The 26,457-nt window shown below is 29.9% G+C and overlaps 2 protein-coding genes and 1 long non-coding RNA gene across 3 annotated transcripts; 2 read left to right on the top strand and 1 right to left on the bottom strand.

Moving 5' to 3' along the window:
- Nucleotides 1-5,180: 5,180 nt before the first annotated feature.
- LOC121115942 (cytochrome P450 3A9) lies at nt 5,181-9,235 on the bottom strand. The gene is made up of 2 exons (XM_040710134.2): nt 8,774-9,235; nt 5,181-6,507 (listed from the first exon to the last, which is right to left on the bottom strand). Exons 1-2 carry the CDS (start codon nt 9,084-9,086, stop codon nt 5,366-5,368), a joined length of 1,455 nt encoding a protein of 484 aa, XP_040566068.1. The 5' UTR covers nt 9,087-9,235; the 3' UTR covers nt 5,181-5,365.
- A 7,830-nt stretch (nt 9,236-17,065) lies between these two features.
- On the top strand, nt 17,066-18,321 carry LOC121116454 (uncharacterized). The gene is made up of 3 exons (XR_005863865.2): nt 17,066-17,383; nt 17,447-17,728; nt 17,786-18,321. It is a non-coding gene; the product is annotated as an uncharacterized lncRNA (long non-coding RNA).
- A 221-nt stretch (nt 18,322-18,542) lies between these two features.
- On the top strand, nt 18,543-19,228 carry ND-B16.6 (NADH dehydrogenase (ubiquinone) B16.6 subunit). The gene is made up of 2 exons (XM_040710132.2): nt 18,543-18,974; nt 19,035-19,228. Exons 1-2 carry the CDS (start codon nt 18,616-18,618, stop codon nt 19,126-19,128), a joined length of 453 nt encoding a protein of 150 aa, XP_040566066.1. The 5' UTR covers nt 18,543-18,615; the 3' UTR covers nt 19,129-19,228.
- Nucleotides 19,229-26,457: the final 7,229 nt, after the last annotated feature.

The raw sequence follows: 26,457 nt of genomic DNA, 5'->3' as shown, positions 1-26,457 counted from the left end.
GTTATACGTCCCCAGGTGACAGGTGAAACACAAGGCACTCCTTTTGTTACTGTTGTGCCCTGACGAGGGAGAGGAGACACAAACTTATTTATAGTTGGAGAGATCCAGGATGACCGAGAGACCTGAGGACAAGGAATGGCGTGGAGGAAATAATACAATAATTATTCTTTATAATACAAAAACCTACTCTAATTTATTTACAAAATACATGAGTCTGACTACGTAAAATACAGTACTTTTATATACATATACATATATGTATATAAAAGAAAATACAAGAAGATAAGAAGAACAAGGAGGAAGGAAATATGAAATACATTACAGTTACCATATCAGCCATCATTGGAATGTTATATTCATTCTTTCTGATACACTATTCTGTTGAGGATTCCTCGGTATAGTGAGTTCTCTGTTGATGCATTCGCTTACGAAATATTGACTGAATTCTTTAAATATGTACGCTCCTCAATTATCAGAACGTAGACATTTCACCCTGTCTCCAGTTTCTTTCTCCGCCATGACTTTCCAATTCTTGAATTTTATTAAGGTTTCATCTTTATTCTTCAGAATATATACAAAAGTATGTCTCGATTTGTCATCAATGAAGGTAAGAAAGTAATGACGTCCAATCAGCGAAGGAGTCTGTATGCGTCCAGATAAATCTGAATGAATTAATTGCATAACATCTTTAGCTCTTCTCATTGATTGGTGTGGAAACAGTATCTTACTAAGTTTACCCTTAATGCAAGGTTCATACACGTGATGTGATAGAATTGCCATAGAACTAATACTTTTGCCTAGGTCTTTTTGAGCTATTTCTTGGGTTCCAGATACGCCTATGTGTCCAAGGCGTCGATGCCAGTTTTCAAAACTGGTCCTTTAGACATATTAACTCTTTCTCTCAATTTTAGACATATTAAATAATATAGACCATTACTCTTGATGTTCGTCCAACTACTTTATCTGACTTAAATATAAAACATTGATCTCCTTTAAAGGAAATTGAAGCTCCTCTTTCCGACGCTTTTGAAACGATAAGTCTGGTAAATATAATACATCATAAAGTGTACATGGTCTATCCATAGTATCAGTCGTAAGATATATATTGCCAATTCCAATTACTCTAAACGACTTTCCATCTCCAAGGATGATCTTAATGAACCCTTCCTTCATTTTTTTTTATCTCCTTAAAAATACTTTTATCGTGACGCATATGACTCGTTACACCTGAATCACTAATCCACTCTTTTGAATTTAATTTATGTAACAAGGCTAATTACTTTATTGTAAGTCCGTAATCTCCTGATGCATAGCCTTTACACGTTGCCACTCCAAACCACAGAGGGATCCGTTGCTTTACTGACTAAGTATAGTAGAGTTGTATCTATTGATAATACTATAATAGCAAGGGTGGTCTCTACGAATTCTGAATGCGACATGTTCAGTCAACTTCTCAGCCGTTATCTTAGGATCCGTTTCTTCTCCTGTAACAATTTTTTAAAGGTTTCCCTTCATCAGTGCCATGCGACACTGAATTTTCCACGTGGTATAGTTAGATCCTTCAAGAGGAACGATGGATATTCTATCTATTGACATATTACATTAAATACACTTCACTACTCAATTCAAGCACAACAGAAAGGTATATAGACCCATAACCTGTTGGATTGTTATGATATAAAAAAATATCGGGATAATAATTGTTCTTACTGAAACGTTCTTTAATCTCCTAAAACAAAAGAGTTATTACGTACATACATGCTACGCAGCTAGTAACTAAAGGACTAATTGGGGGGCCACATTACCCTTTTTTTAATTATTATTATTGATCTATTTGCAGGCCACACTGAGTGAGGAATAGTACCGTGTGCCGGACGACAGTTGCCTATTCCTGCATTAAAGCTATCTAAAGTATTAAACCAAGTAGCTCATCGAAGGCTAACGTCGATGATTACCGGGGAAAAAAATATCTTTGTCACATGTACTAACTTATTCCTCAAGAAGGATTCCATCAAAGTCCTTCAGGAAGATGTGTTCTCTCCAAGGGCTTCATTATCCAACAATGATTACAAACCTCTCGTCCAGGACAAGTTTCATCTTGGGAAGGAAATTCATGATGCCTTGGAGTCGGTTGGACCTAATACTGAATTACGAAGGCTGGAGGGAAATTTTGTTTATGAGACCCTTACCAAAATTCAGAGAGCCCACAGGCTAAGTCCTCGGCCCATCATGGGGGCATATGAAGAAGTAAACAAATTTAACTCTTTGTTCAATACTAATCTCTTCACGTAGACATGGAGCCAAGGGTTTGAGGGAATTAAGAAGGTTGGTCTTCTTCTTTATAATTTCCTTCAATGCCAGCAATGGGTTGAAACCAGCTTTAGGAGCAATAAGATCCAGGGACTTCTCCATCCCATGAGTGACTCCTTGAAAAGAGTATAATATTTCATAGCTCATATCATAACATGGATTTCAATTTCCTGCTCCCAAGGATTCTGTTAAGGCCATTTTAGAGGTGGCTAAGGTGGAAAGGCCCCTTAATAACGCCATAAAAAGGATTAAGTTTCAAAAAAGAAAATTCTCGGAAGATGAACCACTGCCCAAAAGAACGAATAATCGAAAAGAAGAAAGACCCAAAGGGCTGAGATCCAACTTCCAAGCAACTGGTCGGCCTCCTTAACGGGGGGAAAAAAGAGGAAGTATGTTTTTATAGATACTTTGGTATCAATAAACTTGCTGCACCACTGACATAAAGAATTAAACCTTTACTCTGATCCATTAATATTTTCAAATGTGCTTATTGGAGGTTTTTCTTGCCTTAACAGAACTTTTGCTAAGTACTCGCTTTTAAGTTGCAGAATCATCGAACTCTTTTTTATATTCAACTTAAAACCTAACGACGTAAAAACAATCGCGGTTATACAAATATCTCTTTAAGATATCACTTCAGATAAGCTTTGTAAAATAACATCATCATGTATATACTGCAAGATAAAAGTAATTTTTCTCGCAGGAAAATAGGAATAGCATAATTTCACTCAACATAATAAAAATAATTAGGTGGTCATTTTATTTTATTAACAGCCAATCTCATTGCCATACTTTTAGAACTATGTTGACTATTATTCTTACCGTCATTTCTAATTTCTTATTCCTTTTTTAAAGTCTTTGCAAATATTACTAACCTTAATCTTATGAATGAATCTATTTAATGAGTGAAAAGGTAGTATTGCTATTTTAATATTTTTTTCTCTTTTCATTAGTTCGATATTTTTTTTTAAAGTGAAGTTATAATACTATTTCGCTCTTTGATCTTGTATAAGTAATTATGACAATCATTACACAAAGACTCAACTAGGACTTCTCGCATCATGTCCAAATCCAAGTTTGTTATTGTTGATACTTCTTGTATCATATCATCTGGAGAGGCTACGAAATCTATTTCTTCTTCCGAAGCAAATTGAGCGTTCATACCATATGTATTATCAGTTTTAAACATATAGGTTATGCTTGGAAACACATCCAGCTTTAAATACTTTTTGCCCTTTGGTGATGTCCTAGGAAAAAACATTTCATGTTCAAAACGATTTTCACATACATAATGGTCAGCAAGTTTCCAATTAGGAAGATATTCAAGACTTGATATCCATTTTTTTCTTCTTACAACTTCTTTTGGATCTTTGGGTAAAGAAAAAATTTAAAAAAGTGAACGTTTCCTTGAAGCTTTTGGAATTTTGACTCAGTTCTATTTTTGCATCCTCGGACGCTACAATGACCGATTATTTTGGAGTAATTTTTTCAAATTTGCTTTATAATAATATGTAAATATAAAATGTTTAAGACTATAATAGATTATATACGTATCATTAGTTATGATTCATTACTTATTCAAACTTAATAATGCTACGTATTACGTACAATAAATAAATGAGTGACGTCATAGAACAACGTCATAGCTACAACTTGAAAAATATTATGACAAATATCGACCATACTATTTTCTTAAGCTAACGGTGCTCGATGCTCTACTTGGTTTAATATTTTAGGACTATCTATAATCTATCACTTTGGGTGCCTTACTGGAATATTCCAATCACCTTGTAGGCGCGCACTAGATTATGAAGAGTACTTTATATTTTTCTTATTCTTTGGTGCGAAAGACGAATTGTACAAGAACGAACTTGTAATATTTGCACACGTAGGTTATATAATACAATATTGTACTAAAATGATATATTTCCTGCATAAACACTAAACATTTACAATGTAACAAAACTGTTCGATTGTTTCAGCATTCATTGACACCAGAACCCTATAAGGGCTTTTAGGGCTCTGAAAGACACTAAAGGATTGATTAAGTGCCTTGACTATTGTAAGGCATATTTATATGACATTAACATTTAAAATTATTTTCTTATTTATCAATTGTAAATAATGGTGTAATGCACCTACATAAATATGTATTTATGTAGGTGCTTCATTGATTTAAGTTTATATCTTTATATTTTCTTAATTGTTTAGTCCTATAATATATTTGATAATTGATTAATTTACGAAGATTTACATTTATTACAATTTTTTATACTTTTAAATATACTATTTACGTATTTTTTTTGTTTTTTTTTTCACTACTCTCTTTGGTCTGAGTTTAATTCATAAGTGCCTTGCATATGGTAAATAATAACTTTGTTCTAGAATACTGAAGTAATTAAAAGACATAAAAAGTCAATGTAGTGCATAGTTTTATTAGTGTCTATGTTTTTTTATTTAATATTTTCAGAAATTAAAAACAACAGTCTTATATTTTAGAAAATTATATCTTCAACAAAAAATCCAAAAAAAATATTTTCACTTATTATAATATTAGAGAGCTAATAGCAGAAGACCTATACTTCCTGGAAATTCCTGACGTTGAATGTGATTCAGAGAATCATTGTGATCGTTTTATATTTTGGTAAAATTTTCAAGCGCATAGAAAACAATTAGTTTCTGAAGTAAATAATAATATTCAAATCTAAATAAAAACTAAAGAGTAAAAAGGATTAAAAAAACTTATGAAACATTGACTTTAATTTCAATTAGACATTAAATAATATAAACATAATAACAGTCATTGACGTTTTAATGCTTAAAAAAATTGAAAGATACTATATGAAATTAAAATGATGCAAAGCTCAGGATCAGTGAAAAATATATTTATATTATGAAATACTTTTTAAAAAAAACAACTTTTGAACATGTTATATGTGTAATTTAGCAAGAAAATATATATTTAGCTTTTTAATAATTAAAATTTCGTCATAAAAAAAATATTATATTGTATACTGTCTTTTGCGTATATACTTTTGTAACTTTCTGGAATTGTTTAGTGATCCCTTGATTTAAATTGAACTCCAATATCATCTGTGTCGAACAGAAACAATGCTCCTTTAGTTAGTGTCATTTTGGTTTCATGTGTGGGAAGAATTTGAAACTTCTTAACCAATTTTTCTAGTATAATTTGTAGCTCCATCATTGCAAACCGATAAGCAATGCAAATTCGATTTCCATCTCCAAAGGGCCGAAATGTATTGGGTATTATCTCTGAATTGTTTTCTTTGAAAAATCGTTCAGGTTTAAAGATCTCAGGGTTAGGAAAGAACTCTGAATCAAAATGTGAGGCATAGATTGGCATTTCAATCAACGTTCCCTGCTTTATAAATACTCCTTCTACTTCAGTATCGTTAGTACATAATCTAGCATGCAATGTCGCCGGTGGATACATTCGAAGCGTTTCTTTTATTACAGCTGATGTATAAGAATGCTCATCAAAATCTTCATCCTTTGAAGATACAATTTCTTTATAAATTGCTTCTTGAATTTCAGGATTAGTTGCCAAGATGAAAATCAAGTTACACAATGAAATGGATGTTGTAGCATAGCCTGCTACAAAAAAAAGAACGGCTTGAGCAGTTATAATTTCTTTATTGAGTAGTTCATTTGGATTTTCAAGATTATTCTTTCGCATTTCTACCAATACATTAATAAAATCTTTCTTTTTTATGTTTCCTGATTCCCGGCTATCAATGATAGAGTTTGCTACTTGAATCAAATCATCGTATGCCTTTCCAAATACATTAATGTAACCAATCATTCCAGGAAAAAGATTAAAAAGTAACAATATCATACATTTTGGAATATTGTTCATAATTATGGCATTTTCTAACAATTTCTTTGATGTCTTTAGGAGCTCATGATCTGGATCTTGACTAGAATTGGTTTTAATTCCATAAGCACATGCATTAATTATATCTAAGGTTAATCCTTGAAACTTTTCTTTAATTTTAATAGACTTTCCCTCAGATGATTGGTTGTCAATGTAAGATATAAATTTATCTGCAATTTCTGTAACAGGTTCCATCATCCCTTTCAATTTTCCAGATGTGAATATAGGAGACAACTCTTTACGAAGAAGTTTCCATAGAGCCCCGTGAGATACATCTAGCGACAAATTCTTATCTTTCACATCTAGAATAAACAAAAATGAAATGAATAATATAGGTACAATGCCACTTGTTATACTATGTAAATGAATTATGGACATAATTATTTAATGGAAGCCATGATATATTATCCACACTTATGGTATAATTTTCAATTGGATCTAAAACATGTTGCTACCTGCTCTTTTTAAATAACTAAAAGTCGTATTGTAAATTTTTTAAACTATAAGAGTTTAAATTTACTTTTTTTAAACCAACTTCATTAAATTATAATGGTGCTATATTATCCTTTGTTGATCTTAATTCTCCATTATCATGGAGTAATATGAACAAGTGTTAACAGTCTGAGAAATCAAATAGTATATACGTCGTGAATCACCTAATTGCACTTTTTTTAAGTAAAGTAGACCCTGGAACTTGAAAGTCTCAGTGTTTGAAATAATGGAAATTGACGTATAATGGCATAAAACTTTGACTTTTAGCTAGAACAAAAATTTGGAATCACGTTACTTTTATAAATAAAAAAGGATTAGTAATTGGGTTACATGCTGTTAGTTGGTATTCTTATTTAGCGAGTTTTAAACCATAAAAAGGTGTGAATTTTCTATATACCTCAGCTCCATATCCATCAGACTTGGGCTTGTGCACCCTTTTTCCGTTCATTTTCTGAAAAGTTTCCGTTTCTCGTTTACTTTTGAAATCTGGGGGGGGGGGGAGAATAAAAGAAGAACATTTTGTGTAAGAATAAATATTCCCACTACTACAGTGTAATAAATCTAGTCATTTCGAAGCTTCACCAGGGAAATGAATATAGAACAATATTTTGTTTTGATGTGCCCTTATTTTGATTCAAGTGCAAAATAATGTATTTTCAATTTAACCTACCTTTAAAATCAAAAAATATGTATAAGGATGTACAATAAATACCTTCACACGAAAGATAAAATGGAGTTAATTCACAACACAATCAATCTTTGGTGAAAAAAATAGTAGTTGAATAATTTTTTGAAGTACTTAACCATCTTTATATTTCAATGAAGTTGGCAGTTAGCTTCAGAAGCAAAAAAATAAAATAAGATAGTGCATAGTTTTGATGCAATTAGATTGATAAGAGCGGAGTGGGTGGCAAAAGTTAGTCAGGAAATTGATATGCTCTTGCCCCTTTGCAGAAATTGGTTTGAATGTAAACTGTATTATAGTGTATACTATAGATAATATAAGTATTTCATTATAAAAATTGGGTTAAATGAAAAATATATAAAACATATTCTATTTTATTGAAATGATAATTATGTAATGGTTAAACTTTTTAATAAAATAATTCACTTATTTTTTTAAATAGGTAATCTGTGAGCTGTTAAAGTTTAAAATTACGGTATTTACTCTATTAATATTGAAAAAAATACTTAATACTCCCGTCAAGTAAGAAAAAAGAGTGAGCTTTATATTTATTTCATTGTTACTTGGCTTGTCAATATACATGTATACTATTAAACTTTTCCATAATAGTATCCTTGTTAATTTCTAAAAAAATCAGTGAAATCTAGTCTAACAACTACCTGATTTAAGTGTACTACTGCAATAAGCGAGGATATCCAGTTTTCAAATTTAGAATGGTTAAAAAATAGGAAACCTGGTCTAGGAGGTTGCCTGCATTAAGTAGTCACTTTTTCAGTTTCCTTTACCTGACTACAAAATATAGATTTGACTGTATTTACGTTCTGGAGCCTCTGCAAGTAGAGCCCTGGTCATAATAAGTAAGACTTGAGAGCTTAAATTTATATGATATTTTGCAGATATTGTATTAGTTACCCTGATAAGAGGGCATTTCTGTAAATAGCAATGACAATAATTATTAGGGATGTAAAAATAAAAAAAATATTCTTCAGTATACATTCAAAAAAGTATAAGCATTTTTTAATAATTTATTCTCCGTTTTGAAAATTCAAACCTATTAGCAAGCAAGAAGGACTATAGTTTATAAAGTCAGTTTTTCGAACAACAAAGTGCGCTCACTATTTGTTTCCTGTTCATCATTATTTTGTTCAAACGGAACGAAAAGCTAGAACGTCGTTCCTTTTTCCGTTCAATCACCAAGCCTCATATCCGTGTACACATATTAAGTTCTTCATTAATGCCAAGGTTCAGACTATACTGGGTTAATTTAACTGTTTTAAGTTTCTCATTTAAAATTATATTGTAATAACTAATTAAGAGTAAATCGATATTTTGTTGTCCATAATCGCATTATTTATTCTTGAAAACGATCCAAAATCAAATCAAATACTTACCAGCAAAAAAGGTCATATGGAAATTACTGAATTGTTTTATAGTAATTTGTTTTATGAAATTAGGATCAATAGTGCAAATAGTTGGAGTTGATCCAGAATATCTAGTAAATGTTTTAGATTTGAAACGTTTGAAGGCCTCTGTATAGTATTTGTGATGAATATAGTCATGCCAGAAGAAAGGTGGACTTCCAAAGCAAAGGAATGGTTTTTCTTGAGGGAAAGGCAACTTCTCCAGATATCCATGGCGACGATTTAAATAAAAGTATAGTAAAGAAAAAATCACCACTGTGACTATGGTTATAATCAAAAACATCACTTTTTATTTATTTTACAGAAGTTTTTACGTCTACAAAATAATTGTTACTATTATATTTGTTTTTACAGCAGTCCAAAAATAAATTACGTATTAAAATACTAGTTCAGTGACTTTGTGTAGATTGCCCACTCCTCGTAAAAACACCCTCTTCAAGTTTACGGGCTCTCCTTTACACAGCATCCCCTATGGGCTATGCCTATGCCTATTATATTATGTAGAAGATAATTCATAGATATAATTGTATCCAGGAGGACCGAGAGAAATGAGGAGAGAAGAGAATGGGGGAATAAGGCTAGGATAAAATTTAATAAGACCACCTATATATTCTAATTAATACATAATCATGACTTCTATGACAAACTTACACAATCCACAGGTATTTATAAGAAGATGAATGAGGATTGCACTTTATAATACATGTATCAAATAACTAAAAGATGGGAAGGTAGGAAAGGAGTCACGAATACATAACAGAAGTTGTAACTTATATAAATAAATATCATCTTTTGATCATTAAGTATTAATTTTGAAGTTCTACCATTTCATCAATTTTCAAATATTGATTATGATTGACAAACTAACTATAAGGATCATCATTTATCATAGCGTATCGGTATTTGACTTCAGTTATATTTATTTTATTTTATATTCTCTGTCTTGTCTAATTAGAATATACATAGTGCTTAATGTTCTTAAAAAATAAGAATACATCTTGCATTAATAAATAATATGACATTGATTGATTTATATGTGGGGTAGTAACGATAGTATGTTAATTATAATATAAATATGATCATGCACTCACGACTATATAATAACTTGCATTTGGTCTTAAATGTTGATCCTCATTAGTAATTACTGTAGTGCCTCAGGCTTATTTTAGAGATGTAACAGGTAGAACCAAGGTACGCTTTACTTTACCTTACTTTACTTGAACATGATAAATAAATAGAAATTCATACATCAGCTATTTTTTTAATTCATTAATAATTTCTAGACTTGATAAAATTCTTCCTATAAATATAAATGGATCAATAAATAAATAGATCAATTGATAGGAGAGTAGTGTAGCTGCGATGACGTTTTATTAAATCTACTCCAAGCACCTGTGAGAGGAAGTAAATAAACTCAAATCCCAACCCATATATGCATAATTAAAATAATAATTTTATGCCTTATTCCAATATCAATCCTCAATTCTCCCCTTAGTCAAACAAGGACTTACACTAATAGCTCCACTCAGTGTAACTCTCAGTGATTCATGAGCACACACTCCTGATTACACTTAATACTCGGATGTTATCGCCTCAAGATTTAAAGAATAATGATAGCAGCTTTGGAAAAAAAAACAATCACTCATCAGATTGTCAAATAGAACAATATCGTTGAGATCATAATGCCTCATTGTCCATTGACCAAATCTCCAATTTGAACCATTTTTCTTTTTTTTTAAACGCGAAAAAACAAAGCAAATTACAACAATAGGGCCGAGTCTCAAAAGATTTTTTTTCCCAACAATTTATACAAAATAATCAATTAGAAATACTTATAATCAAATTATTACCTCACGGCAAAGTGTACAACAGCAAATTTATTTACGACTACACTGTTTACGGGGAGATTGCTGAATATGGGATTTTACATATAACATGTTTCAAAAGATATACTTAAATCTATAATTATTTTTTAAAAATAAATTGTTGAAAGAATCAGGTCCCCTTAAAAGGTAATCATGGAAAAGCTGGAACCCATTCATAAGTGACATCATATTTTTATTAATACCATAATCCTCCAACTTTTTACCATTATTGTTCCACAAAATGTACTAAGGTTTATTTCAACACTTATGGCGTTTAACCACCTTTGCGTATCACAAATTTCATTTATTTGCTTACACATTGGCAACTCCAAATATGGTTTTTTATGTATTTGATACATCACTATCATATAGTTGATAACTTATGAAGAAAAATAATAAATTAATTATTGATGATTTAGCTAAAGTTCAATTCCTAATTAATTGGTAAAATGGAAAAATACGTATTTTGTGTCAAAATTTCAAATGTTATTCTTATATATTATTACTTTATGTACGTTTGAAAATAAGTTTCCTTTGGCAATGGATAGTTTTGAATATTTTATTGATTAGTTTTAATCATTAATTATGCTTAAGTTCAAATTTAAGCATACATTCAAAAATTATGATTATTTTAAAGAAAATTCATTAAATATTTAATATATTTTTAATTATTAAAAAAAGATTCCTTTTTTTTTAAACACAGATACAACAGAGCATTTACAATAGAGCGCCAATTCATAAGGAGTGAACATAAGACTTTAAAGGTTTAAATAGTTTAAAGAGAAACAAATATATTTATCGTGTATAATGTGCATTCTTTTCTCCTTATTTCTTTCGCTTTATTAAGTAGTTTCAATACTAATTACTCTAAAGCTACGAAACAGGTCTAAAATAGAAGATTCAAATATATATCTAATGCTTTGTTGAGCTACATATAACATGTAAAATACATTTTACAACAAACTTTTAGAAATATTACTTTTGTTTACTTATTTGACTTTTAAAGAAAAGTTTTTAAATATAAAAAAAAAAAATCTCAATGTATTTGAATGATAATGAAAAAAGAACAGGAAGGATTCAAAAAATTCTCTAATACAAATTTTAAATCTAATGTTCAATACGAGAAATGTCCCATTAAATCAAATATTGAACAATGAATAACCATTTTTAGGTTGCAATATTGAGACTAGCATGTTCATGGCATGTCTTTTCAAGTCATAGGGTTAAAGAAAAAATAAATTTTTAAGTTAATGATGTCGAAGTCAAGTATCAAGCTATCAAATAAACGACTGGAGACAACACTTCTGATTCTTGGTCATTCTTCATCAACTGAATCCATATATATTAGGCTTAGAGCTGATGTCAATCAATTCCTTTTTCGACCATTTTATGTAACCCTGTTCTAAGCCACAGTAATGAGCTTCATAGTTAAGAAAGAATGACGTGTTAATTGTTTGGTATAACCAATAGCCTTTTAACTAAATCTTCATAACAGATGGCGCCTTTATATGTACGAAGCTGTAAAGAAATATATAGTATATAAATAAAAGTAATTTTTATATTAACTTATTTCTAAAGTAATTTTCCTTCCTTGAAACATAGTTTGTATGTATTTCTTAAAAGAATATTAATATTTTATTAGATTAAATCAAAAAAACTTTTTCTTTGTTGAAGTAATTTCAACTTAAAAGCTATATTAAAATTGTACGAGCTCTCATCATGATTCATGAGTTATTCATGCCATGCCAATTATTATTGCTGTTTAGTGCTCACATAGGTGGATTTATAAAGTACACACACTAAGGTACAATAAAAATAGAGTTATTCGAAGGTTCTCTCTCCATAAAAATCTTCAGAAAAGAAAACGATTTTATACGACAAAGGTTTCGTTCAAAACTAATAAAAATATGATGGTATTGATTATAAATATTTTAAATTTAATAATAATATATGTTATTATTCATAATTGTAGACCATTAACAATCTGTATAAGATTTTTTTTTTTTTTTTTTAAAGTAGATATTTTACATTTTTTGTGTGTTTGAGACAAGTTAGTGGATTTTATCCAGCACCTTGGTTTGAGACAACTTTTATCACAAAAATCAACATTAAAATAAGCTCATTTTCTACTAAACTTATTACAAATTCCAAATATGAGCTTTTATGTAGTTTCTGTGGTATCATAAAAGTCTAAAAAAACAATATAGAAGTCAAATAATTATCCTGTGTGGCAAACTGAACAAAAACAAAACAATATTTCACTAACTTTCATCAGAACTTCCAATGTATTCTGTAGTCTGCTGTTGATTGATACATAATAATCTGGTGTGAACAATATTTAATCAAATTGGAATTAAATGTGTATTTAATAAGCTATCTTATGACTTGAAAAGATCATTGTTCATAGAAAAGAAAATGTCCCAATACATTAGTAATTTTTGGAATATAATTTTTGGGTGGCATTTTCTCACAAACAGAAAAGTTTGGGTTTACAGAATAACTTCATTTTGATAAGAAGATTTAAAATCATTCTTTGAAATGTTTTTTAGAATAAGTTGTTTTTCTCAAACACGTCCTTTCTTGTACATGGTCGTTCGATGTGCAAATTCACATAATATATTCTTGAAATATTAACTTATAAACAATTGTCTAATAAATTTGAAAAATAGTTTCTGTGTTGAAAATAATTGGCTTATAATTATCAATTGTTTTTGGGCATTTTTCGCCCTTTTTGGAAATAAAATTTAAAGGATTCATTAAAGATCACATCGTAAAATTAACGCTTTTGTTTTTCATTTGTTTAATGAATCTAAAACAGATCCAATAGGTAATGATAGTATTAGAATTTCTGTGGTAGATTTCCAAAATAATTAAAATTGTTTTAGGATTTTTATTTCTTCCTTCAGGGATATTGATTAAATTTTTATTGCTACAGAAATCTCTGAAGGGGGATGTAACATTTATTTTGGCGGAGTATCGCCACAACATTTATAGTGATTCATCTACATATTTCTTCTTTCTATAGATCCATTTTATGATCTGTTGATAGTTTTTCCCATCTGCAGATAGGCGAACAAAAAATAAACCTCCTAATTTCTCAAAAATGCATCCCCAACACACGGGATTTGTATAGGATAACTTTGGGATCTCAACATAGGTTAAAAACCACCGCTACTTCTCTTTTTTTTAAAAAAAACCTTATAGTCTACGAGTTGTGCAGTATAAAAATAGGGCCTTAAGGTAGATAAAAAACCACCACCGCTAATTCAACAACCATAAAAGGACCTCTCCTAATTTCCCAATAACTTTTGAGCTAGGGCAGCCTCGATCACCGCTACTTATGTGCAACGGGGTTTCAAAAGAAAGAGAAACTATCTACAAATGCTAGATTGGTCAGTCTTATTTGCAGATAGAACAGATTTGTAGATGAATTAGATGGCAGTTGACATTTTCTATTGATGACCATTTTCTTGCAGACACTTTTCCATTGATGGCAATTTTCCGGAGGGGAATTTTCTTTAGGCAATCCTCGTAGAACCAATATTCAAATCCATAGTTTAGTCTTTTATATTTATTTATCCATTAATTAGTTAGTATCAGTGCCACTATTCATTTTTAGAAAAGGAGGGGGGAGGGGTGGGATTCCTCGTTGAGTCCAATAAGGACTTACAACTTCCGAGCAAACCCTTGTTTTTTAAGGGTTAAATATATTTATTCATTTTGAACAATACATTTATAAAACAATGGAAAGATCATTTGGATGTTCTGATTTTTAAAAAAAACATAAAAAGAAGAAACGACAACTACATGAACTCCTGAGCAAATCCTCATTGCTACTCTCGGTCCTTCACGAGCACACGTATTATACTTATTATTCCCTTTTCAAGAATTGAGTAATGACACAAGCCCCACAGGGGGTGGGTTGGAGGGGCTGTAGCCCCCACTCCCAATTAAGGATTTTTTTTTTTCCAAAGATTTAACATTTGAAATTTTTTCCCAAGATATTTAATGTTTGAAATGATCTGTGATTTTTTTTTTCCCAAAAAAATTAATATATGAAATTATTTTTTTTAATTTTTGATTTTTTTTCAAAAAAAATCCAAACTTAGGAAAATAAAAAAACCTGTTCCCAATTTCCAAAAATATTAATATTTGAAATTTTTCCCAAGATATTGAATATTTATAATTTTTTTCAAAAAAATAATATATTTGAAAATTATATTTTCTATAAATAACTATAGATTTTTGAATTTCTTTTCCGAAAAATGTAATATTTAAAATTAATTTTAATCTTTTTTAAATATAGATATATCAATATCGAGTTATCTTCCATTTCTTCCCTTAAAGTTGCAAATATGATAGGTATGTTAAACCGTATACGATGATTAATCAAAATTTATGATTATCACTTTTCCTAGGGCAGTAGATTATTAGTTAGTTAAAATATTATAACGTATATGTGTGATATTATGTTTAACAAGTATAAATTAAAAAGGAAAACACAATAAAAATACAATAAACTATTATAAAAAATATTAATTACAAATTTTAAAAGAAAAATTAGACCGATTAAAAATGATACGATACGGAAGATGATAATATTAAATAATACGAATAGATTCGACAAATTATTAGCGACAAATGTAAATTATACATATACAAAATAAAATAAGATATTTTATAGAGATATAAATATACTAATCAGCAAAATAGACTATGATTTGCTGACAAAACTATAGAAAATGAGTGGTAAGTTTTATCTTTAAGAGTCTAGAATCAATGACAACAGAGACAATCAATTAATAAATAAAACAGAGCTGAGGTTCCAGGTTATATAATTATATGTATAGACTAGAGGTTCTGAACCTAGGTTCGATGGAACCCCAGGGATTCGACAAGTTCCAGCATCCACGGACGCGATTTCGACCGGGATGACCTACCCCGGTCAAAGAGAGTGTGGCGCAACAGCATTTAATAGCTCAGAGAGAGGGGGGATACCAACATGAAAAAGCAACGGTAAAGATCCGCTGTGAGATTCAAGGAAGTTTCTTCTCCTGGTTAGATTACTTATATTTAGTTGCTTAGTAAAAATGTGGTACACAAAATAAAAACTGCCCATTCTTGATATTTGTGACGTTACGCTCCGCTTGTCCATCATTGGCTGCAGGTGATTAGGCACCTTGCTAAGCATTGATATCTGCGCTGCAGGGAACTTTTGGGTTTATGATTTTACGTCATTTGTTATTTTCTTTTAACCTTTCAATACCTTCTCTAACTATGTAGAAAAAAAAAAGTTCTTTGACGAATACGTACAATATGGATTCACGTTGATAAAGGAACGTGATGGGAGTCAGCGTCCTCAATACATGGGTTGCACTGCCAAGTTGAGGAATTCTAGTTAAGCAGAGGGAAATCTGAATGAAACCTTCCTTAAAGCTGCATGAAGATGGGATATACAAGAATTTGCTGAATTCAAAGTCAGGAGAGCCGTTTTGTATTTAGCCTGCATGGAGTACTGGTTAATTTGTTTTTGTTAGTAATCGCTCTAGATATATGAATATGAATTGAAATCAGTTTTTGAGTAGTTACGTGTGAGTGTGCTTATGATAAAGGGAGAGTAGCACTGAGGATTTATGTTGGAGCTATTTTCTATATTATTAAAGAAAAATTTGTCTTTTATCCGAAGCCTATTTACTCTGGGCAATGCCAGATACACCTCCTAGTGTTTTTATAAATCTACACTCGAATTTTGAACAATAATTACAAATAAATTTGAGCGAGTTTGGATTTTGAAATGAAAGTGAAGTTAAATTCCAGAATTAAAATATATATATATGTATTACTAATTTGGAACACCCATATGTTTTTATATATATATATAAAAAAGTCATCAAAATAATATGTTTCCTAAAACAACGTTATCTCGACAATTGTTGCTTATATAAGACTTGCATCTAAAATTCAATTTTTTTAATACCAAATATTAACATATTTATTAATTTGGTTTATAATTAAATTTTAGATATAATTAGTCCTGTGTCTTTGTTTGTGCTTATAAAGTTTAGTGTATTAAGATTTTTCTTCCTCATATGGCAAAAAATATTAATTTTCTATGTAGATACATTTAGATTTTATTAGAAGTGATCATTAAAAACTCTTATACGAATAATTTTTATAGTTAAGATAATTCCTATGAGAATTCGCATATAGAAAAAAATGTTTCTTTGATGTAGCTAATCCTAGCCAAACTTTGCTGTTATACGGATTGAATGTATAGAGTTTTTTCATATTGTTATGTATTTAATATCTCCTTACATGTTTTTATCTTCTTATATAAGTACTGTGTTTTACGTGTTATAAATAGTCTCGTCTTTTGTAAATATATTAGAGTATAGTTAGAATACACATGGTCCTATAAACAGTGGTACATTATTCCTCCACGTCATTCCTTCACCTCATTTCTCTCGGTCATCCTGGATCTCTCCGATTATAAATAAGCTTGTGTCTCTCTCTCGTCAAGACGCAACACATATCACGTCAGTATTGTTGATGTAAGCCATTTTGAGGGCCTAAATAACCAAGATTTATAAGAATAAAAACCCTATTTTAATTAATATCAATGAAAGTAGTGACATATAAATGGGACCAACAAGTATAAGGACTTAAGCAATATTGTATATCAAAAATGTATCCTTGTAACAACTAATTATATTAGGTATATATGATACCATAATATGTAATATAAATATGTTTATAGAACATTATTTCTATATTGCAGATAAAAATTAATTAGTACAATGGAAATGATAATTCTCTTATTACTATACTTTTATCTATCCTATTTAATCAAAAAAAAAAAAACAATAATAATTGTCCAAATTTAGACATTGACTTTGATTGTATTCCAATATCTATGTTTATCATTGGCATCAAGTAGTCTTCAATACAATTATTAATCATTTGGATGGATCTCTCCTACGTAGCAATCGGGGGTATATGGATCTGCATCCTTCCCATTCCTAGGAATATCCAATTCACACATGAATATCTTCATGTCAAGGTCTGTGATTGTAACTTTTGATCTCGTTAATCATTGTTTATACATAAATTCCTCCAGATCCTCTAGGGAATCATCGTATACTTCTACATATGATAACTAAATGTTCCATAAAAGACCAAAAAGACAACCCGGTGAGGAACAAAGAGAGTTCTCGTCCTCCATCCACAGCTCCTTTTTTGAAATTCTTGAAAGTCAAATCTGCTTCGTTTCCTACTCTATTCACAATATCTTGACAATTTTCGTTGAGATGTCGATCTTACCATGAGTTATTGATTTCATAGAATTCAAAAAGGTTGGCAATCTTTAATTTTGAAAAACTTAATGATGGGAGAGGCTATGTATCAGGATGTATAAACCAATAGATTGGCTTGAGATTCTTCCATAGTAAAATTATAATTAGAAAAACTGAAAATTAATTTATGTATTTGGAAGAATTGTATCACTGCTTAAAAATTATAGGATGTTTTTATTTTCACATTCATGCTTATTTGATTCTGATGTAATAGTATAAATTCATTTCTTTATTTATTAAAAATATATACATAATGATATATTATGTTCTCTTAATCAAAATAAATGTATTGAAAAATGTTCATAGATGACTTATTAATATATCCCTTCAATGCTACGATATAACTACATAATACAATTCATTCTTTAATTTTCTTCTATGACTACTACGGTATAGTATGAAAATAAGATGTAATTCCCCCTTTATATCTCAAATAAATATTTTATAAGGGTAGTATGAGGTTGCGTTACTTGGTATAAAATTTACCGTGAATTTCATGTTTTTATGAATCAGCTGCTCTATTTATTTTATCTAAGAACTACACAACAGTTATATGAATTAGTTACTCCATTTTTTCATCTACTGCTCTTAAAGGATGTCGTCCAGTAAGTTCAAACAGGACCTTCCCCCCAAGGGTGGATATGCTCCAGTAGCCTTTAAGCGCATTCCAGCTCGCCAGTTGGTGAATGCTCCTCTTCTTTTCGGAGGACAAGTCGCTTTGTTTCTTATTGCATGGCCTATGTATGCCAAAGCCAGAAGAAGATTCGAGGATCATAAAATTGAAATGAAATCTGCTCAATTTGCCCTTCAGCCCATGTTACTTGCTGAACGGGATCGTACATTCCTCAAGGAGCTTCGTGTGAATCGTGATTGGGAAGAGGAGGTCATGAAGGATGTTCCAGGATGGGAAGTCGGTACTTGGTTTGGAGAGCAAGTATATAAAACCTCAAACAAGTATTTTCCTAATCTCTATTTTTATTATTGTTGCTAATATTATTATTATTATTATTCCAGATGGATGGATCCTCTCTGGGACGAGTATGTAGCATACTGTCGACCCATTGCTCAAAACAAGGAGCGTACTCGTAAATATCGCGTATCGGGTTAAATTCAATCATTCAATTTTAGATTGAAAAGAAATGTAGTCAATATTATATTTTACATAATATATTAATATTAAAACGTTTAATAGAATCCAAAATCTTTGATATTCTTTCGTTATAATATGATATTAGCCTGTATGCAGCTGTTGTGTACGAAATTAAAGTGACTTCATTTTCATTGTTTAATATATCTCTGGCTCAAGTTTAAACAATAAGCGTTAGAGGAAAATGTTATTCATAAAATGTTTCCTTCGGTATAACAAATCAACGACAAAAAAATATTTTAGACTCATATTTACATTCTAGTTGTAAGTACTTAAAGCTCATGGATCACGAATTAGTTTGATTCGTATCAAATCTGGTTTTAACCAGCACAAACAGTTACTTTTTTGAATATTTTTACACTTTCTATTGGTTCGAGTCATTTTTGAAATAAAAATTAAAACCGAAATAGTCATGAAAATGAACTTATTCTTCCAAAATATAAATATAGTTTTCATTGGAACTGTGATTGATTGTTTTTTCATTTTTGATATAATTTTTGCTTCTGAGATGTCAAATTTAATTTTAATATATTTTAATTTTCAATTATATTGAGGCAAAAACCACTGTATGATATTTTGAAAAATTAGATGTACCTAATTGATTTGTTTAAGACAGGGATATAAAACCAACTAATATATTAATGGATTACGTTCAATGGTAAATTTAGGATTGTTTCAAATATTGGGAATTGGGGTATTGCAACTATTTGTGTTTGAATATGACTATAAACAATACATTTGCAAAAAGTTTGAGTAATCATAGGAAATACCATCATTTCGCTCATGGTGATGGTAAAGATCGCTATTTATTGTGAACTGTGATTTGATTTGGAAAAGGTTGAAAAGTTATGGAATTTTATAATAAGTAGGCTATGTAATTTAGAAGTCTTCCGTATTCCTTTAAAATATGGTATTTTAGAATTTTGAATGTTCATACTCAAATAATTAGGTATTGAGCTTATGAGTACGCTGATGACCCCTTCGACTCTCCAAACAAATTTATTTTAATTGTCATGATTCTATAAAAATATTAATTTTCTTACTATAGTTACTTTAATTAGAACTTCAGCTCAAGAAATCTTTGTTTTTTGGTGCTGACCCTGATCAAACCCGTTAGGGGCTGCAGAAGAGAGAAAGAAGGGTCTTAATTTTCTTCTATTAAAATCTTGAATACTAGCAGGATATCAAGGGACAGTGTGGCTAATATTTCAGGGGCACGACTTAAATTTATTTATGTTGAAAAATCTATTTTAAAGCTCATATATGAATTTCACTGTACATGGCGCTACCAAGATACTTTACTCATACATTAAGGGTAATGGTAATAATGCAATTATATAATTCCATACTGAAATTTATCTCAATATCAAAAGATGTCATTTTTAACAAAATTCTAAATATTTTTGTCCGTTCGTATTTGAGACTGAGAATAACAGGCAGTCTAAGATAAAATATTAATGAGCTAATAAGGAAGAACATTCAATTTCGATCCCACCAACTTTTAATCGGATAATATTTATACGTATTAAATGCGGGATCTTTTTAGTAAGTTTTTTTTATATTTTGTATCTTAATTTGTTTGTTTTATGTACTAATAATAATAATATGTTATAAAGTATATTTTTCACAAATTATATTTAAGTCTCTAGCTTCAACATTGAAAATTCCTAGTTTTCCCCATGGAAAGTTTAAATGTTGCAAAATTACAGAAATTTTGCAACCCTATCTGTGATCTATGAATAACACATTCCACGTCGTTAAAAGTTCCGATCAATCTGAAACAGACACTAACATAACTCATTGATATTTTGACACTATTGTGTTATCGAAGAGGGGTTGGCGAAATGACATTTAGGGAATGTTGCAGCAACTCGACTTATTTGTACAATGAATTTATGACGTCACCAGATTTCAACTGTTTTAAATTTGAGTCGAGTTATGGACCCTCCCGTACATATTGTAAATTGTTCATGGTCACATGTGCCTCTATGATTAAATCCTAATTCAAATTTATTCATACAGTAACTATAACATAATTATTTATCTGGGTAAAAATATTCAATTAATCCTTATTTAGTTTAAGAATAAAATAACTAAGTAGGAAAATATACAGAATGTCATTGTGGAAAAATCAAGGGCAATTGAAACACCTCAGTTTTTCCTCAATTACACGGATTTTTATAGCCATATGTCTCTACCGATAAAGCTGCAATTTTCAAAAAAATATACTATGATAGTATCGTAGATATCAAAATATGTCATGGTATCTATATAAATAAAGTAAAGTTTGTTTTTATGAAAAACGGTCACGGGGTGCACTGTATACAGTGCACCCTGATGTATCTCATTAACATATTTTGTAGTCGTGTTAACCCTTGAACCGTTTGGTAGAGCACATTTTGAGTCACTATATCTTTGATTTATGCATAGAAATACATTTTCTTATAGCTTAATGGATAATAATCTATGCACGTTCTTTAAAATACGCTTTGACGACGAAACGACATCTGAACCGTTTAGTAATAAAAAAACTTAGGGTCTGTTAAAGAAACATTGATTGTTATTGGTGAAGGTGTTAGAGGGTTAATGAACTACCACAGGCGTGTGAATATAACATTGAACTCGTGTTCAGGTTACACTTTATACAGTTATCCCTGATGCATATCATACTTTTGACTTAAGAAATAACAATGTAGTTGTATTAATGAAATATTGTAGGCCTGTATATGTTAATAAAGAGCACAGGTTCTGTTCTCTAATGCATATCATAAATCATAACACATATTCAGTATAATATGTTAACATTTGAATAAAATATAAATGCTGATATGTAAATATGAATTAACTCTGCGAGAGTTAATTCATTTTTATTTTATATTTAGCATGTTTGTTTTTGTTAATGATCACTCGAGAGACTTAAGTACTCATAAGTATCATATTTAAAAAAAAATAATCTCAAACTCTAATTTGTATTTTTTCTTTCTTGAGGGCAGAACACATTTGTCTTTTATCCGAGGAGAGAAAATGTTCAAATTGGCAGTTAGCCTTAATAACGAAACTTAAACATGGGAATTTTCATCATCGATACAAATATAGGCTTAAAACGCATTAAGAAAATGATTTTATACACGTATCAGCAGATATTATTGAAAGTGAAGAAGAATATTAAATATAACTGGTTCCAGGTGATGCTAATGGGTATAATTGAGAAGAATATTATTATGGAGGAGTAGACTGGCTTTTTGTAGTTTTTACATTAATATATGTTTGTTATTTCCCGAAGCTATTATTATTTTATTCTTGAAGAGAAAACATTTGTGTATAAAGTAATCACTAGTGCATGAAACAAGAAGATAAAGGCTGGAGTTATAAGTGTAAGTCCTTGATGGACTCTGAGTATATTTGAAAATCAACATCGGAGTAATTCCTGCATATATCATTACTAGATATGGAGTGGATTTTTCGCGTTTTTATTTAATCTATTACAACAAATATTATATCAGGTTTTGAACATAATTGAATATAAGAATAAATTAAACCATGTAAATTTCCGCTAAAAAGGATATAAAATACCTTCTTATAGCTTTTAATATTAAGGATTTATTCAAGAAAATCTCTATTATTGACAATCATAGACTATATAGCCAAGTGAATCTTAGGTCAAATGTCCATTTTTCTCTTGGAATTTGCTCTCTCCCTAATTTACCTAACATCAACTAATGTAATTGTTTTTTGTATATGGATATTCCATATAAAATTATGAAAGATTTAATCCCCCGGAACAAGATATTACGAGATTTGACATTACACTATTACCATAACAAGCAGGTCTGAAAATAAGATCTGAAGACCTTATAATAAGGTTTTCAAATCTTATTTTCAAGCAAGTTCAAGAGACGATTCATTGAGCAAAATCAATCATATAACATCAGCATTATTCTTTTAATAAATTCTTGCAGTGCGAAATTCATACAAAAGTGTTATCATGTGTTGACCATAAACTGGATAAAAATGACACAAATCTTAGATGCACCATGAAAATTGTTACACTCGTTTCAAGAAAGAAAAATAATTTAGGCCGGCTTTTCCCCACACGCTGTTATCCTACAGATATAAACGGGCTCCGCCAGAAGGATTATGCGTATGCTTAAGGTTCACTGAAGTGCATACTCACAATTTAGTACGCATTTGGTCTTCCTTTTTATTATCCTTTAGTCTATTTTTACAGCAATAGCTCCTATTTTTTTGAGGACCTTTTGAAAGAAAAAGCCACCTACCCCACGGGCTTTAACCCCCCGACCAACTACCCTTTGCCCGTTATGTTTGTCTGGAGCGGTTGTTGAGTTATACAACTTTCAAGTTCGAATCGGAAAGTAATTTGAGTTCTATAAATCATCAAAATTTTAATACTAAAATAAATAAAAATTTCAATTAAAATAAATACTTAGCCTGATTGTTTCACCATAGGTATGATATATAAGATACAATAAATATTTATAATAATACTTAATAATCTATTTTCCTTAATCCATGACAAAAAGTTGGTAAAACATTGAGTTTTAGTAGATTATTTATACGAGGAATTTAGGGATTGATTATATTGAACATGTATATGATGTTATAATAAATGTCTGAGAAGGATTTCTAGATAACTCCTTAAATACGGTGAAATAGAGTTATGTATATCCAAAATAAATAGGTTAATTATATCTAATTTTTAATATATGTGTTTCAACATCACTAAAATCAAATATAATCATCCAAAATCTTCTTAACGGCATATTTGTAATGGAAAGATTCAAAATACTCACTTAGATGCATAAAATTAATATATCGTATGTGATGAGATATATTAATTATTAACATTACTTATCACTAATATTTACGTCATTAAGATAAATGGTTGAATTTTTGGTCGTATAGTTGCTATTTATTGTAAAAGGGGTAAAATGCTGTGGGTAGATGGCCAGGGGGGAGGTAAAAAGCTTGGGTGTAAAAGGAGGTAATTGAACGGGAGTTAAAGAACCGGGAGGGGGGGTAGTTGGTCGGGAGTAAGAGCCCTACAACCCCTTTTGACAAAACTCTCCTTTTCAAAAAAATAAAGTATAATAATCTTATGATTTTTATCTTGTAAATCCAAATATTTCATTATAATATTCCTTCAAGAATAAAAAAGAAAAACGTAATTAAATTAGATAAAAGAGAAGATACGGATGAAATTGGAACGGTTTCATGGGTCTAATGTTCGAATCAGTGTGATTTACTTACATGTTCGAACCATTTGTTACAAGGCTATTATCGATGGAAATTTAATTATGATTCTTCCCCGGAACTTATAGGAAGCTTTTCGTCGCTCTTCGTTACATATATCCAGCGAGCATTATATAAATAGAGAGTTCAAGCATTTTCGGGAAACACGTGGGTTGACATTAACAATCCTCTTTAATATTTCTACGTGTCTAAAAAACTCTTTGATTTTTATAAGATTACGGCCATGGGTAGTGATTTGATTAATTATTCAACCAAACGACATCATATGTTGGAATCTGTCTCATGTATTCATGAGGAACGTTCGTTTGCCAAAAGAATCCCTCTATTAGTCTCCTAGTGTTCTTAGTATTCGTCTCGGGTGTTAATTAATGAAATATGAGCCAATTTAATTTTAGTGACTATGTTTGTTTAAAAAAAAAAGCCGCTAAAACCTACCCCTTACCCCGAAAATTACTTTTCAATGATGAATGCGTTTTTTTAATCAATTTTTAAAATAATACAATAAAAAGAAGCTCGCAAATGTCGTTATCATGCTTATTTAATGCTTAAATCAATAGTCACATAATATTTTCAGTTAATAAAGTATAGTTTTAAGGTCAGAGGTCACAGAAAATGTAAACTTCTTCTAATTTTTTATTTTAACGCGTGTTTTAGGGAGTTCCATATTTAGAGTTACCTGATAATTTGATTTCTGTTGTATTTTGATGAAAAAGTAATGTTTGTAAAGTTTCAAAGAGCGTTTTTTTACCTATAGCCACTTGGAACTTACTTTTTTTAACGGCATTCTCTATTTGTAAAGGTATTCAGAAGTTTCAATTTTCAAGTTATGTTGTTTAATTTCAAAAGTTTTATTAAAGTTATTTTCCTCAAGTGATACATAGGAATTTAAACAATATTTTTCACTTCGAAGGGAAAAAAAATTGTAGCCCAACGAACTAACGAACTAATTCGAATACTCAAACAATCAAAAACACTGTATTGACTTCAAACACGAATAAAAAAATTATCAAGCCTAAATTTTGTTGCAAGTGACTAAAGTAATAGAAATTAATGTTATGTGGAGTGTCAAAATCAAATGTACATCGTTGGACAACAGATAATGAGGAAAAACTGTTTATGTAGTAAAAGAAGAAATAAAAAATAAAGTTAATAAAAAAAATAATTAAATATTACTTAATATTATTTAACTGATTTAGGATTTTATTATCATTATTTAATTCGTAATGTATATTTTTGGATTGATGTAGGTATATATAAATTCATTTCCCAGATGGCATCTAGCTTAATTATGATTAATGGTGTACAATATATATAGATATGCAGTCAAAAACTCCCCTCCATAGTAAAATACAATGAATTTTGACTTGTTTAGCCTAAAGTTTTATTATAAAAGAAGCAATATTTATCATTGGAAGTAAATAGTTCAATATTAACCATTTGATAAAATATAATACTTTTGGGCATGATTCAAAATGATTGGTTCCAGATGATTTATATCCAACTTTCCATGTTCAGTAGAAAGGTAATAGTTTAAAAAAAGTTGTCATTTCATTATGGTTTAAACTTCGTATGACGATCACCATCAAAGACCCTTGAAATCGTATTTAATGATCACATTACTTCAGCAAAGAAATCTTATTATACATTTCAGAACTTATTTTGGTTAGATGTGATCAATCTTCAGATCATATCAAAAATCTTCTAATCCTAAGACATATGTCCTCTGTTGATGAAATCATTTGGCTAGTTTGAGAAAATACTTTTACTATTCTGTTTGAATTAATTAAAAGGCGAGAAGCTGGGAATAGTCTAGGATATCTCAAGGATTTATATTTTCAAATCAAGATAAAGTTCCTCTATTTTAACTACTTCATTGATTTTATTAATCATTTGTGGATGCTGCTAATCGTAGGAAAGATTATATTGCATAGATTTCTAATAATACATGCTACTATTTGATCAATTAAGAGAAAATTGACTCCCTCAAATAACAATGGAAGCAAAACTTATTGAGTGACG

This window comes from Lepeophtheirus salmonis, chromosome 4, assembly GCF_016086655.4.
Source record: "Lepeophtheirus salmonis chromosome 4, UVic_Lsal_1.4, whole genome shotgun sequence".
Classification (NCBI taxonomy): Eukaryota; Metazoa; Arthropoda; class Copepoda; order Siphonostomatoida; family Caligidae; genus Lepeophtheirus; species Lepeophtheirus salmonis.
The sequence above is the reverse complement of the archived record's forward strand: the minus strand, read 5'-3'. Positions and strand labels throughout refer to the sequence as shown.